General features: G+C 40.9%; 1 protein-coding gene across 2 annotated transcripts; it reads right to left on the bottom strand.

The window, feature by feature from the left end:
* Positions 1 to 2,997: 2,997 nt before the first annotated feature.
* On the bottom strand, positions 2,998 to 7,066 carry ncoa7a (nuclear receptor coactivator 7a). Of its 2 annotated transcripts, XM_008432082.2 has the most exons (7): positions 6,943 to 7,066; positions 5,768 to 5,966; positions 4,955 to 5,104; positions 4,657 to 4,809; positions 4,453 to 4,548; positions 4,262 to 4,335; positions 2,998 to 4,139 (listed from the first exon to the last, which is right to left on the bottom strand). In XM_008432082.2, exons 1-7 carry the CDS (start codon positions 6,966 to 6,968, stop codon positions 4,001 to 4,003), a joined length of 837 nt encoding a protein of 278 aa, XP_008430304.1. In that variant the 5' UTR covers positions 6,969 to 7,066; the 3' UTR covers positions 2,998 to 4,000. The 2 variants fall into 2 exon arrangements, with proteins under 2 accessions (XP_008430304.1, XP_008430305.1); XM_008432083.2 differs by lacking the exons at positions 5,768 to 5,966; positions 6,943 to 7,066 and adding an exon at positions 5,303 to 5,596.
* Positions 7,067 to 16,175: the final 9,109 nt, after the last annotated feature.

The raw sequence follows: 16,175 nt of genomic DNA on the forward strand, positions 1-16,175 counted from the left end.
CTGCGGTAGAGCACCGAGCAGCAGCTACGAATGGAAAAACGGTCACTAGTGTGGCAAAAACACAGAGAAAATGTTTAACAAACTAGAGACGGTGCATTTTGTGAGGAACATGCTGGAGAAAAAAAACCCCCTGTAAAACCACCTGAATTTGAAGGCAGAAAGCCCCGTGAGCAACTCATACACAAAATGACCAGAATTAATGCAATATATTTTTGCTTAAATTTAAAACACAGAGGATCTTTCACTACATAAGTGCTCATAAATTTAGGGTACTGGTTTGGGTGTGTGTCACGGAGCTGGAGCTGCAGCTGCTGAGCAATGTGTAGACGCTGGACAGGTTGGAGTGGATGAAAGAGGAACCCGAAGGCTGCTTTTTGTGGCGACATGATCCAAACGGTCGTGGAGCAGAAGCTGAAGATGACAGAAAACAGTTAGGAGGTAAGAGACAAAAAGGAGATGAGAGCACCGGGAACCAAACGGCTGAAAAACATGGAGGCCCTAGGAGGAAAAACAAAGACCCAGAGGTACCGCAAGAGAAAAATACAAAGGCGTCGGACAAACAACTCCAAACAGAAAGTCCACTGGAAATAAGTATCCGCCGCGTCAGAGTCAGTGCCGTGATGTGGGAAACATATTCTACTGACCTTCGACATTTAATTCCCCACACATGCAAAACAATTTCCTAAACAAATGTCACTGTTGTTGAGGTAGAAACACCTGCGGTTTAAAGTCCTTCCAGCTTCACTTCATGTATTTAACCTACTTACTCACAGAGTTACAGACCAAACCACAGACCACCGACAGGAAAGTTCCTCCGTCCTACATGTTACACAAACTGCTGCTGAAGTAACTAGATGAAGCATAAACCCATAAGATAAATATGTCCAGTTCTGTTTGGATTATTGTGTTTTGCTTTGTTTGTCACACTTAAAATTTTCAGATCATCAAACGTACTTTGATATAAGACGAAGACGACCAGAGGAAATGCAAAATTCTGATTTTTCAGAGAAATTGCTCATGTCCATTGCATCATAGCCCTGTTGCATAAATTCAGGAAAACCAGGCTCAGACATTCTCCTACATGGTTTATTTCTGCCAGAGTTTGTGGTTCTATCAATGGCAAGCTGCCCAGAACAGAAGATCTACTGCCCGGCTTAATATTGCCATACAGATTCCACTTATGTTATTTCTTGATTTTCCGGGTCTGACGGTTATCAGGTCAGGCTGTGGCTAGCTGAACTCAGCTTCCCTCAGCTTCCCAATTCTTTAATTAACAAAGCAGCGGGGTTAGCTTTCACCTTCTCTTTTTGAATTTACTGTTCTTACCTTCAACTTTCAAGTTAGTTCGATGATCTGAAACGTTTTAACAGAGACAAAAAGAAACAGAAGAAATCTGCGTGCTGGCAAACACAGTCATATTTTCATTCCGATTGGTAAATGAAGTTTTGCAACAAAAGGAACTCCAGGAATTTGTTGGCGTACGCACACTTTCACTGATTCATGCATAACTCTGCATTCCACATCCCAAAGTTCAGTTTGTATCAGCGACCTACAAGTTTAGACTTGGCATTGCTATCCTTCTAGAAGGGTTTGCAATCAACTCCATCTTAACTTTGGGTTGTGCGTGTGAAGAAAAAGAAAAACAAAAAGAAAGGAGCATATTGAATCATATGAGGGAAATTAAAATCAACATACAGAATCCAAGCATCTCTCTAAAAATGACACCATGGGTAATCCTCTGTCATACGTGACTGTAGTCACACATTTGGCAGTTTGACATTAAGCGCTTTGCAGGTGTGGCAGTCCACGCTTCAAACTGCTTAGCTTTTTTTTTTTTTGTCCTTGATAATAAAATAGTTCCAGTGCAAACATTCTGCAGAAACAGGAAACCACTGCACTGACTGCTGTCAACTCTCTAACATGACATTCAAGCACGAAAGAATAACGTCACTAGCATGACCCAACATTTAGAAACTGCTTTAACAGCTTTGACAGTAAATTAAGTAAATAATTTATCACCATTTCTTTTATCAGTACAACATGCTGCGGGATCCAGGTCGAGATGGCGGCATACGTAATAAGATATTCAGGTTTGCTGAAGGGATCTCTAAAAATAACGGTTGGGAATCCCAAGAAATGTATCCGGAGCAACCACTTTCTGCTTCCCTCAGAGAAATGATGAAACTAGAGACAAAATAAAGCTGCAAGAAGAAAAAAAAAACTAACCCTGCAACATCAGAGATGAGGCTTCTGTGAAATGACATAATGACATAATGACATAATGACATAATGACGGCTCAGAGCCATGAGATAACTTGGTGGTTCAGTTTAAGACTACATCTTCTGATGATGTGTTGCGTTCAGGTGCGTTGGACAATCAGGCCAAACACCTTATGCTCACCTTATACTTTATTTTTATCAGCTGAATGACACCCTGACATAGTTTACCTGTCAGACCATCATAGAAATGATGAATCACAGAAGTAAATAGATATTTATGTCAGTGGTCTGAATGCTGAGCTGACGGCTCCTGTAAATGTGGCGGACTTGTTGAAGGACGTGTGTCTGCTCCTCCGTCCAGCCCCTGTTCGTGACAGCTGCAGGTAAATATCATGCTTGCCAGGAAAACTGAGTTTAGAACAGAAGTGTTCAGAAAACCACGACCCTGATCAGGTCAATTCACCAGTTCTCTGTCTAAATGTTCTCAGCAGCCGACAACGTGCACACGTATCACTTTTATAACCGTTCGGTCTCAAATCGCTAACATGTTGTAAATACTTAATAGAAAACCAACTGAGTTCTTTTGGCTTTAATTATCCTAGTTAAAGTTTAACTAAAGTCTTCAATTCAGATCCTTGAGCAGTTTTTTTTCTGCTATTGATAAAAGGTGTGGTTCCTTGCAACTTGGTGTAGAATAGATATTAAGTGTGAATATTTTTCTTTGAGCTGTTAAACATTTTAACCCAGTTTGCTCTTTCAATTAAACACATCACACAGTTTATGTTTGACAACATCTCTATTTTTATTTTATTAAGCTTAATCAATTCCAAAGAAAAAGCTTATTTATATGCCATTTTACTCCTTTTCCAGGAAAAAGACCTGTGGCGGTGCCAGCACCGCCCGACAGAATCAGATTTGTGCACAAACAAATAAACCAAACAGACATACAAGCAAAAATGTGCTTTAGTTTCTCGTTTCAAATTTTCTGTATATATAAAAAAAAGATTTATCTTTAAATAATTGCATACAAAAATAAGCCAAAGATTTCAAACATTAATCATTACTATCTTATAAGCTACATACTCCAAAGAGGAACATAGCAGCGGTACATAAGACGGTTAACGGTTAGTTTTCACTTCCCCCTCACCCACCACATGTACACAGTACAGTTAGATGTTCGTAGTGCAAAGCAGTGCTTTATCTCACCTCATCAGATTTGGTCTACTCAAACAGAGTTACACTGAAACCCAGCCAGCTCAGACAGGCAGCTGTGTCTCCTATCCTGTTACAGTGTTTTTTCTTTTTTTTTTTTTACCATCAAGCAAATAACGCACAAGCCGGTGTAAAAACACACACACACACACACACAAATACAACACAGGGCATGCATACAATGCATACAATTTTAGAACTGTAAACAAACACATCTTTCAGTGTGAACGTTGTGCCCAAGATGCTTTTCAGGATCGCAGAAGGCCACCGGCGGGGCGGACTGCGGCGAACACCCAGAGGGGGCTTGCAGACACAGGAAGCATGATTTGTGGGATTTCAAGTTGCCACTTGCTTCTAACTGTTCCAGTTCACCGTGCAGGAAGCCCACCGAGCAGGAAGCCCACCGTGGGAACCACGTCGCTTACGTCTCCATGCTGCGCAGGTCGCTCTGGTCCAGACGCGTCTCTTAACGGCGGATGCGCCGTCTGGGGTGCAGCACACGGGTTGGCTGACCTTGAAGTGTCATAACTTCAGATGGGAAATTTTGTTTTCTTAGTGCTTCCCCTATTCAGTTCTGCACAGTCCAGACCTCAACGTCTTGCACGATGAAGTCTTCGTTGGTGGAAAGAGGAGCGTTGCGGAAGGTGGGGCAGGAAAAGCTGGCGCCGTGGTACAAGTCAGCATCCAGCCATAGAGCAAAGCCAGCCCTATAAAAAAAAGAGAAAACATTTAGGAAATTAGAAATTAAATCTTTAACTTCTTATTATTATTGCTTTATCATAAACTGCCTCTTCCATATTAGCCATGAGTGAAGGAAAGGAGAACTTACCCTCCTCCTCCAATCTGTAGTGATTCCCAGTTGCCACTCACAAAGTAGGAGTTCTCCCCGCTCCACCTGTATTGCTAATGAGAATTAAACACAAATTAGTCAATTGTACTTTTTTTTTTTTTTTTTTTTGCTGATACTAAATGTATAATAAGAGCTTTCCCATTGATAATAAAAATGGAGTCCACTCCTACCTGGAAGTCAGGATTGAAGCTGAACAAGAAGGTCTCGCCCGTTCCGTAGCAGTATTTACTGACTCTGAATGGATCCGAACAAAAAGCTCCAAACACCTGAAAGCAACATAAGTTAGCAGCTCATTAGTCAATGTTTTTTTTTTTTTTTTTTTGGTTTGTTTGCATTTCAAAATCTGTGTTGAAACCAACAGTCAAGATACAAACCTTTTTGTGCATGTCTCTGATGACCAGCAGCACGGGGCTGTCCAGGTCAGCCATGTTCCTGTAGAGCGTCTTTAGGCTGCTCCCGTGGTTGATGGTGCTATAAACTAGTTGCCACGGATACCCCTGGGTCCTTGAAGGCAAGTTGGCTGCAATCTGTTTGCGGGAAAGAAAAAAGAAAAAAAGTCTTGGATCAAATGATGCTCTTATACATCTAATGCTAGCTTTTTCAAGTCCAAAAATAATAACACAAAAGTAAGTTTTCCATTAGAGCTGAACGGCTTTGAGGAGTGAAACTCACCTTCTGTAGGTGAAAGTCATCCAGCAGCTGGCTCGCATGGCTCAGGACAGGAAAGTCATCCTCAACCTCCTGGAACTCGGTCTCATCCACCTCAGACTCCAGGGAGCTGCAGAGACTCAGGCGGCGCTTTGAGTCCTTCACAGTGATGATCTGGACAGAAGATGTAGACAGAGCCATGAGAAAACTGTTGCCATCCCCCACACATTTTTTTTCTCCTTTTTGCCTGACATTCCTTTTTCACATACAGACTTATCCTACAGATACGCAGCTGTAAGTAAAAACCCTGAGAGCTTGACATCAAATAATCCCCCCCCCCCCCACTCGCCTGTTTCCCGCTCTTAATCTCACCTCAACGTACGGCTCCGCACAGTCACTGGCGAAATAAAGCACTCGGATATTTTTCTGCATTTTCTTCATAGCTCCTGAGCTGTCTGTCAACCTCTGCGCTCTGCTCTTCCACATGTCTGCTCTCTCTGGAGGGAAACTCTCTCCCCTTATATACCGTGTGCGGCGCTTTCACTTTCATTAGTCGGAAATCCAACCGCGTCGCTGCTTATTGGTTAACCGTCGCGACTAGAGTTTTGCTTTCCTTCATACATGGAAACGGAAACCTTGCCCCGAGCTACAGCGGAGGAGGAGGAGGAGGAGGAGAAAGGATGCCCATATAAGGAAGGTGGGTTACGGTAACAGAGGAGGGGCGATGTTCTCCTAACATTCTCCTGAAGAATGTGTTGGCCTGTTGAGAGCGGAGCTCAACAATCTCTGACTTGTTTTCTTATTTTTCTTCCTTTGCCTGAGCAAAAAAAAACTCACCTCCCACTTCTTTGCAGCCTTGGGCTTGCTGGCCGGTTTTCTGAAGGCCTTGCTGACTCCGTTCGTGTCCTTGTCCACGACACGGTAGGCGCTGTGGCATTTCATCCTGACGTTGTTGGAGGGCTTTCTGGGCTTCTTCTCGCCTTTGCTGTAGATGTCTGGAGACCATTGGACGAAGAAGGTGTAGAGGTGGTCAACCCTGCAGGGCAAAGGGGAGCGAAGATGCATTAATTTCGAATAAAGTGCAGCATGCAAAACTGGAGGCACATTGAGAAACCCCATGCAGGTTTTGACATCCTGCTCAACGAGGCCCTGCATGATTGGTTGATTATCTAAACTCAATAGTGATGTCAGACTTGCAGAGAACATGCCAAGGCACATACAATCAGGGTGATTTCTAAGCTTGTACTTAGTGTTAGCATTATGTCATTTTGAATTGAATAGGGAGTTGTTTTTGTTGCATTGCTTCATGCTGTGTTGAAAATGTGTATCATTTTCTGCAAATAAATGCCAGAAATAAGAATATTTTTTTATTTAGAATGAGAGCGAACTGTTGTCAAATAAATATAAATGATTCTTTTAGAGTAAACGTAGGAAACAAAAGTTGTTGTTTTTTTTCTGTGGTTTACATTTGTGGTTTTCTATAGACTGGTGTGTGTGCAATGGTGAGAATGAAAAAAAAATGCAAAATGTTATTTTAAATTGTGAATTAAATTGATAAAGTTGTTAATGTGCACAAATAGCTGGAAACTGAGACATTCTACTCAGTTACAGGTTTGCAGGGATGAATTATTAATTACTAATTCAGCCCTGCAAAACAAATGTTGGGGAATTAAACGCTAATATAAAACATGATTTATTAAAATTTTCTCAGAGTCTGACTCTGTCAAATGTCAAAAATATATAAAAAATAAATAAATAAATGAAACATAATGGCTTAGAAAATTGCACTGCAAAAATTGCAGATTCCCCAATGTAATAAAAAAAATAACTACATCTGTCATTAAAAAAATAATAATAAAATACTCAAAACAAAACATAGAAGTAGTTTATTTTGCAGGACTTGTTCCACGAAAGAGAAACACTTTAATGCTACTTTTACAAACATGCTGTCCTGTCAGCGCATATGGAAAACCATACAGAGCAGCACATTCACCACTGTCAGAGCTACTTACTCTCCAACGCTGTAGGTAATTCCCATAACTGAAGACGACACCGTAGATGCTTAAGAGCTGAAGACAAGTTGATAGCCTGAAGGTTCACAGCCGAAGTAGCGTTCCCACCTCGGCCCTGCCATCCCCACAATTTATAGGAGCGGATCATTTTGCTGAGATAAGCCCCTTTGACCATAAACCCTCCCTCCCTCTCTCCACACGGCCTGCACGTAACTCTGTGGGCCGTGCGAATCTGTGCCTTGAAAACCAACGCTGGTGAAACATTAACCTGACCTGCTCCGGGTGTCCGTCCTGTCGTTTGGTGGGAGTTCATGCAGTTATTGTGTCAAATTAAGGCTCACTTAAAGAAAATGGTGAGTTGACAGAGAGATAGCGGGCCTGAAAGTGTGTCGTTCAGATTGATTATCCTTTTTTATTTTGTCTTTCTGGCTCCTTGGGCCCCTGATAGACCTTATCGTCCCATTAGGAGTGCAGATACGGAAGATTCCTTTGCATTGCAACACAATTTTTATTACATTTTTAAAAAATAATTAAAGCCATTTGTGCACTTCATGTTTTCCCTCATTTTCATTCTAGAGTTCATTTAAGATGAGTCAATTAATGGTGTGCATTTCCTTTGAAATTGTTTCTACTCGACTGAATAAGGAGTTTTCCCATTTTCATTATTCAGGTGGTTGCACGAATGTATAAAGGCATTACATCACTGCTTGATTATCATGATTATCACAAGTTGTTATTTCCCTGTGATTTTCCTAAAACATTAGAAACATCCCTTGTTGACATTGTCGGACAGGGATTGTGTCTGGAAACACATTTTCATCGCATCTCGGAGGTTGCGATGAGGTCAAAACCATTTCAGTCGTTTTGTTTATTCTGTTTCAGATCATTGATCATTTGTTTTTGTTGGAGGGTTTGAAAAACACGGGGGGCCCGTGACATCCGAGCACGCTCCACCCTGTCCATTGTCTCACTCTCGGTGTTTACCTTTGAGATTTAATCAGAAAGGGCGAGTATAGCGTCGATAATTTGTCAGCAATCCATTATTCAATACTCTGCCATTCAGACGTAATGAGTTGTTAAGTATTGCCACGCTGGTGTTCAGACTAAACTGGTGTCTCAAGAGAGATAAATTAAGCATTTTGAAGATCGGCATCCAGAGACGTTTGATCTGTAAACCTACAAAGGCAACTTTGAAGCTGTCGTCGAGTTTGGCTCTGCAAATTTCCAGAGACCTCTATTTGAGTGGATTAAGGATTTTGAGTCCTTCTGAATCAATCAATCAATACAGCAGTACGGAGTATAGATAAGTGCGTTTTTATTCCCAGTGACAGCACTGTATCAGGATTTGGGGCAGTGACAGCAGTGCTTAAGCATACAATTTTGTTGGTCTTCAGATAAGTCTGGGGTCACGAATCAGCCATGACATCCTTACACAAGAGAAACAGTGAGGAAGATCAATGCGAGGTAGGGCCTCGCATTGATCGATAACAAGATCGATAACACACACACACACACACACACACACACACAAGCACACTTAAAAAATCTTCTAAAATAGTTGCATTTATAGTGATGTGTTACTTTTGAGCCACACGCAGCGTTTTTGCATTACATTTTTGCATGTAGACCAAAAACGTAAATTTTGGTCTCAAAGTTTTCCATGAACTTCCTGTGTTCAAATTCAACCCTGGTTTTCTTTCAATGATTGCTTTTTTTTTTTTTTGTCCACTTTTCCATAAAGACTCGAATTATTGGGTTCACAAATATTAGATGTTTTGTTACCAGATTCTCCCAGGCCATCACCTGCCTCTCAACGCTCTCCTCGTCCAGTCAGACAGCTTTCACATCTGTGTTGCCATGATAGGCTGAACAGAAATGTGTGAGATATCTGTCCAGCCACGGCATCGTGGCATTAAAAACCTCGACACGAGCTGCACCAAAAGCCTTGATTAAAACTACATTTTCACGTGACGCTTGGATCTTTTGATAGAAAACTATTTTGAGGATTACTTTAAGTCAGTGTGTTTCTGTGAAACGGGGCTATGAACTGTGTGTAGGTCATTTCTGTGTGTATCATTACTCTGTAAGTAAATCTGATGTGGTTACACAATGAATATTTCCTGGGCTGGATGACTGACCTCTCCCCCAGTTCCTGGAAATCCGTTCTTTCTTACACTTGCAGCAGCAACACGTGGAGAGTTGTGGAGCAGCTTCCCCACCAAAGGCTCTACATGAAACCATCCACCACCTGTTATTGTTATTCAATCCAAAGCACACATTCTAGTTTGATAGTCTAGAATGAAAATGCATGGAGTTATCCTGTTCTTAGAGCGCTTCACTTGTTTCTTTTGTGGCTCCCTGTTTTGACAAAATGTCATCATGTGGGTCACAAAGGTACACTTCTCAAGCGTCTTATCAAATTTGAATTTAGATGGATTTTTTTATACACAGGTCCTTCTCAAAAAATTGCATATTGTGATAAAGTTCATTATTTTCCATAATGTAATGATAAAAATTAAACTGTCTTATATTTTAGATTCATTACACACCAACTGAAATATTTCAGGCCTTTTAATGTTTTAATACTGATGATTTTGGCATACAGCTCATGAAAACCCAAAATCCCTGTCTCAAAAAATGTGCATATTTCATCCAACCAATAAAAGAAATGTGTTTTAATACCAAAAAAGTCAACCTTCAAATAATTATGTTCAGTTATGCACTCAGGAATCCTTTTGCAAAAATGACTGCTTCAGTGCAGCGTGGCATAGAGGCAATCAGCCTATTGCACTGCTGAGGTGTTATGGAGGCTCAGGATGCTTCGATAGCCTTAAGCTCATCCAGAGTTTTGGGTCTTGTGTCTCTCAACTTTCTCTTCACAATATCCCACAGATTCTCTATGGGGTTCAGGTCAGGAGAGTTGGCAAGCCAATTGAGCACAGTAATACCATGGTCAGTGGTTTTGGCACTGTGAGCAGGTGCCAGGTTGTGCTGAAAAATTAAATCTTCATCTCCATAAAGCTTTTCAGCAGATGGAAGCATGAAGKGCTCCAAAATCTTCTGATAGCTGCTGCATTGACCCTGCCCTTGGTAAAACACAGTGGACCAACACCAGCAGCTGACATGGCTCCCCAGACCATCACTGACTGTGGGTACATGACACTGGACTTCTGGCATTTTGGCATTTCCTTCTCCCCAGTCTTCCTCCAGACTCTGGCACCTTGATTTCCGAATGACATGCAAAATTTGCTTTCATCCGAAAAAAGTACTTTGGACCACTGAGCAACAGTCCAGTGCTGCTTCTCTGTAGCCCAGGTCAGGCGCTTCTGCCGCTGTTTCTGGTTCAAAAGTGGCTTGACCTTTGACCTGGGGAATGCAGCACCTGTAGCCCATTTCCTGCACACGCCTGTGCACAGTGGCTCTGGATGTTTCTACTCCAGACTCAGTCCACTGCTTCTGCAGGTCCCCCAAGGTCTGGAATCGGCCATTCTCCACCATCTGGTCACCTCTTCTCGTTGTGCAGCGTTTTCTGCCACACTTTTTCCTTCCCACTGAGGTGCCTTGATACAGCACTCTGGGAACAGCCTGTTAGTTCAGAAATTTCTTTCTGTGTCTCACCCTCTTGCTTGAGGGTGTCAATGATGGCCTTCTGGACAGCAGTCAGGTCAGCAGTCTTACCGGTTGCGGTTTTGAGTAATGAACCAGGCTAGGAGTTTTTAAAAGCCTCGGGAATCTTTTGCAGGTGTTTAGATTATTTCGTTGCTTCAGATGATGAGGTTTGTTGCTCGTTCAGAGAACCTTTTCATGATATGCAAATTTTTTGAGACAGGGATTTTGGGTTTTTATTAGCTCTATGCCAAAATTATCAGTATTAAAACAATAAAAGACCTGAAATATTTCAGTTGTTGTGCAATTAATCTAAAATATATGACACTTTAATTTTTATCATTACATTATTGAAAATAATGAACTTTACCACAATATGCTAATTTTTTGAGAAGGACCTGTGTATATTTCTACTATTCGTGATCATTAAAGACTTAGGAGTTAACATAACAGGCCATAGTTACAACATTTGTAATTATGTTGTAACTATGGCCTAGTTACGACATACTTACAATGTGTGATTTTACCACACGTTTTCCCAGAATCTCTACACTGTAAAAAAAAAAAAAGAAAAAAAAAAAAGAAAAACGAAACATCTCTAATTTACTGTAAAATGCCATAAATTTATCGTATAATCAGGTAAAATTCTGGCAACCGGTATTTTAGAGATGGTCTTTTTTTTTTTTACAGTGTAATAAAACCTCCAGGATCAAAATGTGTGCCTCTGCACTTGAAGGTTGTTGTAAACGTTAAATGTACATACATTTCATGTAACTAACATTCACAATTTGTGCATAATTGTGAAGTGGAAGGTAAATTATATTTTTTGGGGAAGGAGGTTTGGATAATTTTCTTGCCTTTTATTCTAAAATATCTCAAGTTCACTCAGGTTGGACTGAGAGTGTTCGTGAAAATAAATTTTTAGGCTTTGCCACATCTTCTTGACTCCATTCAGGTCTGGACTTTGACTAGGCCATTTTAGCACATCAATGTGCTTTTATGTAAACTGCTCCACAGTTTTGCGTCTTGCATTGACCAAAACGTAAATTTTCGTCTCAACTTTTCCCATGAACCCTCTATGTTAAAACGGGACTCTGATTTTCTTTCGCTTGCCCACTCTTCCGTAAGGGCTCAAATGATTGAGTTCACAAATATTAGATGTTTTGTTACCAGATTGTCCCAGCAGCAGAGATACCACATGTGTCTCTGATCAATGTTCTCCTCGTCCAGTCGGACAGTTTAGACATCTGATATCTGTGAGGCGTTCAAAGCTTGTGAGATTTTTTGTTTTATAACGTAACTCTGCGAAATATTCTCACCATCTCCCTCACCCGACCCGACCCGACCGCTGCGTTCCCCGCCCTTCCTGATGCCGTTTGTTCACTTTTCTCTAACAAACCTCTGAGGCCTTCCCAGAACGGCTGTAATCATACTGATATTAAACTACACACATCTGACTGTAGGTGATTGGATGAACAGAGTTATATTGAAGGGCATTTGAGTAAAGCTGGATAAATACAGAACATGTGTTACTTTGCTGTAGTTTGTCTCATGAGATCCCAATGCAACGCGTCACAGTTTGTGTTTGTGACGTACGTTATCAACGGCCCACAATCTTGAAATGGAAAGCCAGGGAAAAAAAGCTGACTAGGATATCAAAGCAAAAGAAAAACAGAAAATTGCTTTCCTCCCATTTTATGAAGAATCAAAGAGAGATTAGAGATGGGAAGAGCCAGTGAAAAACAAGGACAAAAAAAAAACTCAACATTTGGACTGTAGCACAGTTTCACAACATATCTTTGATGGTCAAGTCCTCATTTTGTTTGTTTTAGGAAAAAGTCCACATCTAATCTCTCAGGCTGCAGATGGAAAAAAAAGAAGTTAATCAGTCTAATGACTTCATACTTCTTGAATTTCACGCACAAGTTAACCCTTGCTTTCCATTAGGTTTCTAGTTTAAATGTGTTTTGCTGCAATGCAACGTAGCAAAAATATGTGCTTTATTTCAACAGACAGACTCCTAAACATGAATTATATTCTGCAGAGTCATTTGTAGCTCTTAGCAGCATAAATTGTCGCTCTAACGCTTTTTAATTCAGAAAAAGACGACAGAATCAATGCCCTACACTGACCAGAAGCTGAACTGAGCCGACATCGATTTCCAGCTGTACGAAAGTCCGTGAGAGGTTTGCTGCCAAAACTCACAGACCTCCCTGCATGTGCAGACTGCGGGGAGTTAATTTCTCAAATCTGCTGCGAGGTTCGATGCTTGTTGTTTCACTTCTTTTCTTGTTTTCAATCCAAAGACTCATTTTTAATCTTATTAAGTCCAAAATTGAAATAAATCCAAATTATGTGCAGATTAGTGAGTTTGGTTCAGACTCTCCTCTGTTAGTTTTGTTTGTTAATAAGCAGAGAAATGGGGTTTTTTCTCTCTTTCCTTCTTCAACCTGATGAAAAAGTAGTGCAGGTTGAATCGCTGAAGGAAATCTCTGGGCTCAGAAACTGGTTTGTACTGGATCAGGAACTGCTGCTCTGCAGGATTTTTTTTTTTTCTCATGAGCTGCTGTTAAACGCTGGATTTTTTTTTTCACACCATAATGATTTAGCTTCCAGTACATTCTGGATTATAAAGTTATAAAGCAAAAAAAAAAAAAGATTGGCTTTAATGTTCTCCGTCACACTTTTTATCACCGTCTGACTCATGTACCCCGTCCAACTCTCACTCAGCAACTTTTGAGTAACAAAACTACTAAACTTAACACCACTTAGTGACATAATCGTCCCAGCAGCATGCAGCAGACGACTGATTTAGATGCAACGGCAGCATAACGGCTCTGACCGGGTCAGTCGGGGTTAATTAGTTACATCTCTGCGAGGCCGGCGGCTTTACTGGGTGGCAGGTTAGACGGGGCATCTTCACATGAGGCTGTCAGTAAGTGAGACTAGCTCTACTGTAGAGTGAGGAAACCAACTCTTGTGGCATCCTCTCTCTCAGCACACGCAGAACATGGGAAATTCTTATGGGTGTGAGATGAAAGCGAGTGTCGAACCGCAGCAGTTCTCGTCACTTTTCACTAGAAGTAATAAAAAAAGAAAAAAACTTCCAGATTCTGAATAAATCCTCAATCGACTGTCAGCTTTTCTGTTTTGCTGAGATCAAAAAAGAGACCACAACAGGTTCTCTAGGGGTTTTTTTTTTCTGTTTGTCAAGTATTTCTTTTCCAATGCTGAGACATTTACCTGAATGTAGCCTTAGAGGTTATTTATTTGAGTTTGTTTATAATTATGATACATTTATAATTTAATATCCAGTAAGCCTTTCGAGTAACTTTTTACATATATCAGTAAAAAGATACCAGAGTGTTGGGTTGCTTATCACTTTGGAAATCTTGATGTGGGCCTCTCACCACAAACATGAGTGATAGTGAAAGGCTAGAAAGAAAACAATTTTGCTGATATTGTATTACGAAGAGAGAGTTTGAATATTCTGACAAAATTTTCGTCACTATATCAGCTACAGGAAAAAGTCCCTGCCAGATTTTGACATCTATAGACTGAAATTCTTTGCAAAACAGCTGAATTGCAGATGTAGATGAGGAGCACAGAGAGAAATGTTTAAGTCTTGCCACGGGTTTTTCCTCTGATTAAAATCTGGTCAGAGATTTGGCCTCCTCTGACCGGAGCACCATGTTCCACACCTCCCTGAACAGTTTGGACCAAATTCTGGATGGAAAACATTTTAGCTGAGCCAGTCGTCTTTATTTGGTCCCCAAAGAAATGCAGAAACTTGCACAAATTTGGCCTCTAGCCAGAGACACTGGAAGACGGTCTTAGTTCATCGTTTTAAATAAATTTGACTTTTCAAACCATATTTATATATTAATATGCTTATCTAGATTTTTCTTTCATCTTTCTCTCCTACTACATTTTTGTTTGATTAGACAGAATCAGAGGTCTTCACAGCAACATGTTTTTTTTTTTGTTGGTTGGTTGGGGGAAGCTAAGCTAATGATTTGGATCTCCAATAGTGGTTATAGTGGTTTATGTAAAATCTATGTCAAAATCCTTTGCACCTTTTTTACACTGTAAATATGTATATAGAAGTGAAATAACACTTGTATGGGGTAATAATAAAAATAGATGCGACAAATGAAACATTAACTGTGATGGTTATCACAGTTAATGTTGATACCGATGGCATAATATGACTTAACATTTTAATTTGACCAACATAACGGGTATTTTGTGGCGACCCATTCACAGTCCTGACTTCCTCGTCAACAAAACGACATTCTTTTCAAAGACTGAATGACTTTTGGTTTTTCCTCCACAACTTTTTGGATTTTTAAATGTTTTTGTCCTAAGAGAGTCCCTCTGTCCTGTTACGTTCAGCATGTTCCACACTCGCAGCACATTTCGGTTTTATTGTTTTATCTGCAGCAATAGCTGGCCATGTTTTAAAACGTGATGTCTGCTAACTGCTCCTCAGCCTACTTTGGGTTTGAGTTTAACCTTTACGAACGTATCAGATCCTCGTTCTGGTGCCCTGCCAAAATCAACCGCGGGCACGCTGAATAACTTCTGGACTTTAGACCGGACTGGACTTTACTTTGAGAACTTCTAGGTCAGCGTTCTGCTCTGCTTCTATATTTGCTGCTGCCTTGTAGCACATGTACATGGACTCTGTTTAACTCGACGTGTCAGTCTTCGATTCGGGATCCCACTGCTTTGCAGCCACCAAAGTTGTTTTTTTTTACAAATATAAATCTGCTCTCATACTTTCCAACACCTGCACCACTGGTGGGTCAGGTGGGCAGAGGTTTCCATACACAAATCAATCTGTACCTGGTTTCAGAAAGAAGGTGGATTGCTTTCCATTGTAGGTGTGGATTTTGTTTTTGTGCGAGGGGAAAAAGTGTTGAAGGTGACTTAGTTTATAAAACCCTCCACAATCCAGAGGTTTGGGGGAAAAAATCCCTAATACAGATTCGTGTTTGTCAGAGCAGTTTATCTAAACGGTCTGTGGTATGTGACGCGCTCCAGGAGTGGTCATGACCTCTGCTGTTAACGCGCAGTCACCAAAAAAAAAAAAAAAGAAAAGAAAAGAAAAAAACCACAAGATATTTCATGATGTGAATCACTAGCAGTGTATGTGTATGTGGGAAGTACATCCTACTCATTTATGTAGCCACACTTGCAGGAGCCAGTGCAAACAAATTTCACTCTTTGTTTTCCTCCGCCGGCCGAGGCTTTGATGGCTCTGCGCTGCGTCGCTGGGTTCTGCGTGTCCTGCTCTCGCCTCGTGTGTTTCACATACTGACCCGCCTGAAACCGGGCCAGATCAGACAGAGGTCCTTCTGTCCTGCGTTCACGGATGACACGTATTTTTTAGCTGAGGTCAGGGATATTTTAGCTGAAACTTACAAATGTCGGTTGAAGATTAACAATATTTATTAGAGTAAAACCAACCCAGAAACACGGGCCGAGGTCCTTCAGTGAAGTTGCTGTATCGCCGAGGAAGCATTCTTGGATTTTTTGGATGATGCCTTTGTACAAGCAAAGGCTCATGCTGTTGTCACTTTCAAATGCACTGTCAAACTTTATTTTATTAGCATGTGCTGCAT

This window comes from Poecilia reticulata, linkage group LG16 (genome assembly GCF_000633615.1).
Source record: "Poecilia reticulata strain Guanapo linkage group LG16, Guppy_female_1.0+MT, whole genome shotgun sequence".
Classification (NCBI taxonomy): domain Eukaryota; kingdom Metazoa; phylum Chordata; class Actinopteri; order Cyprinodontiformes; family Poeciliidae; genus Poecilia; species Poecilia reticulata.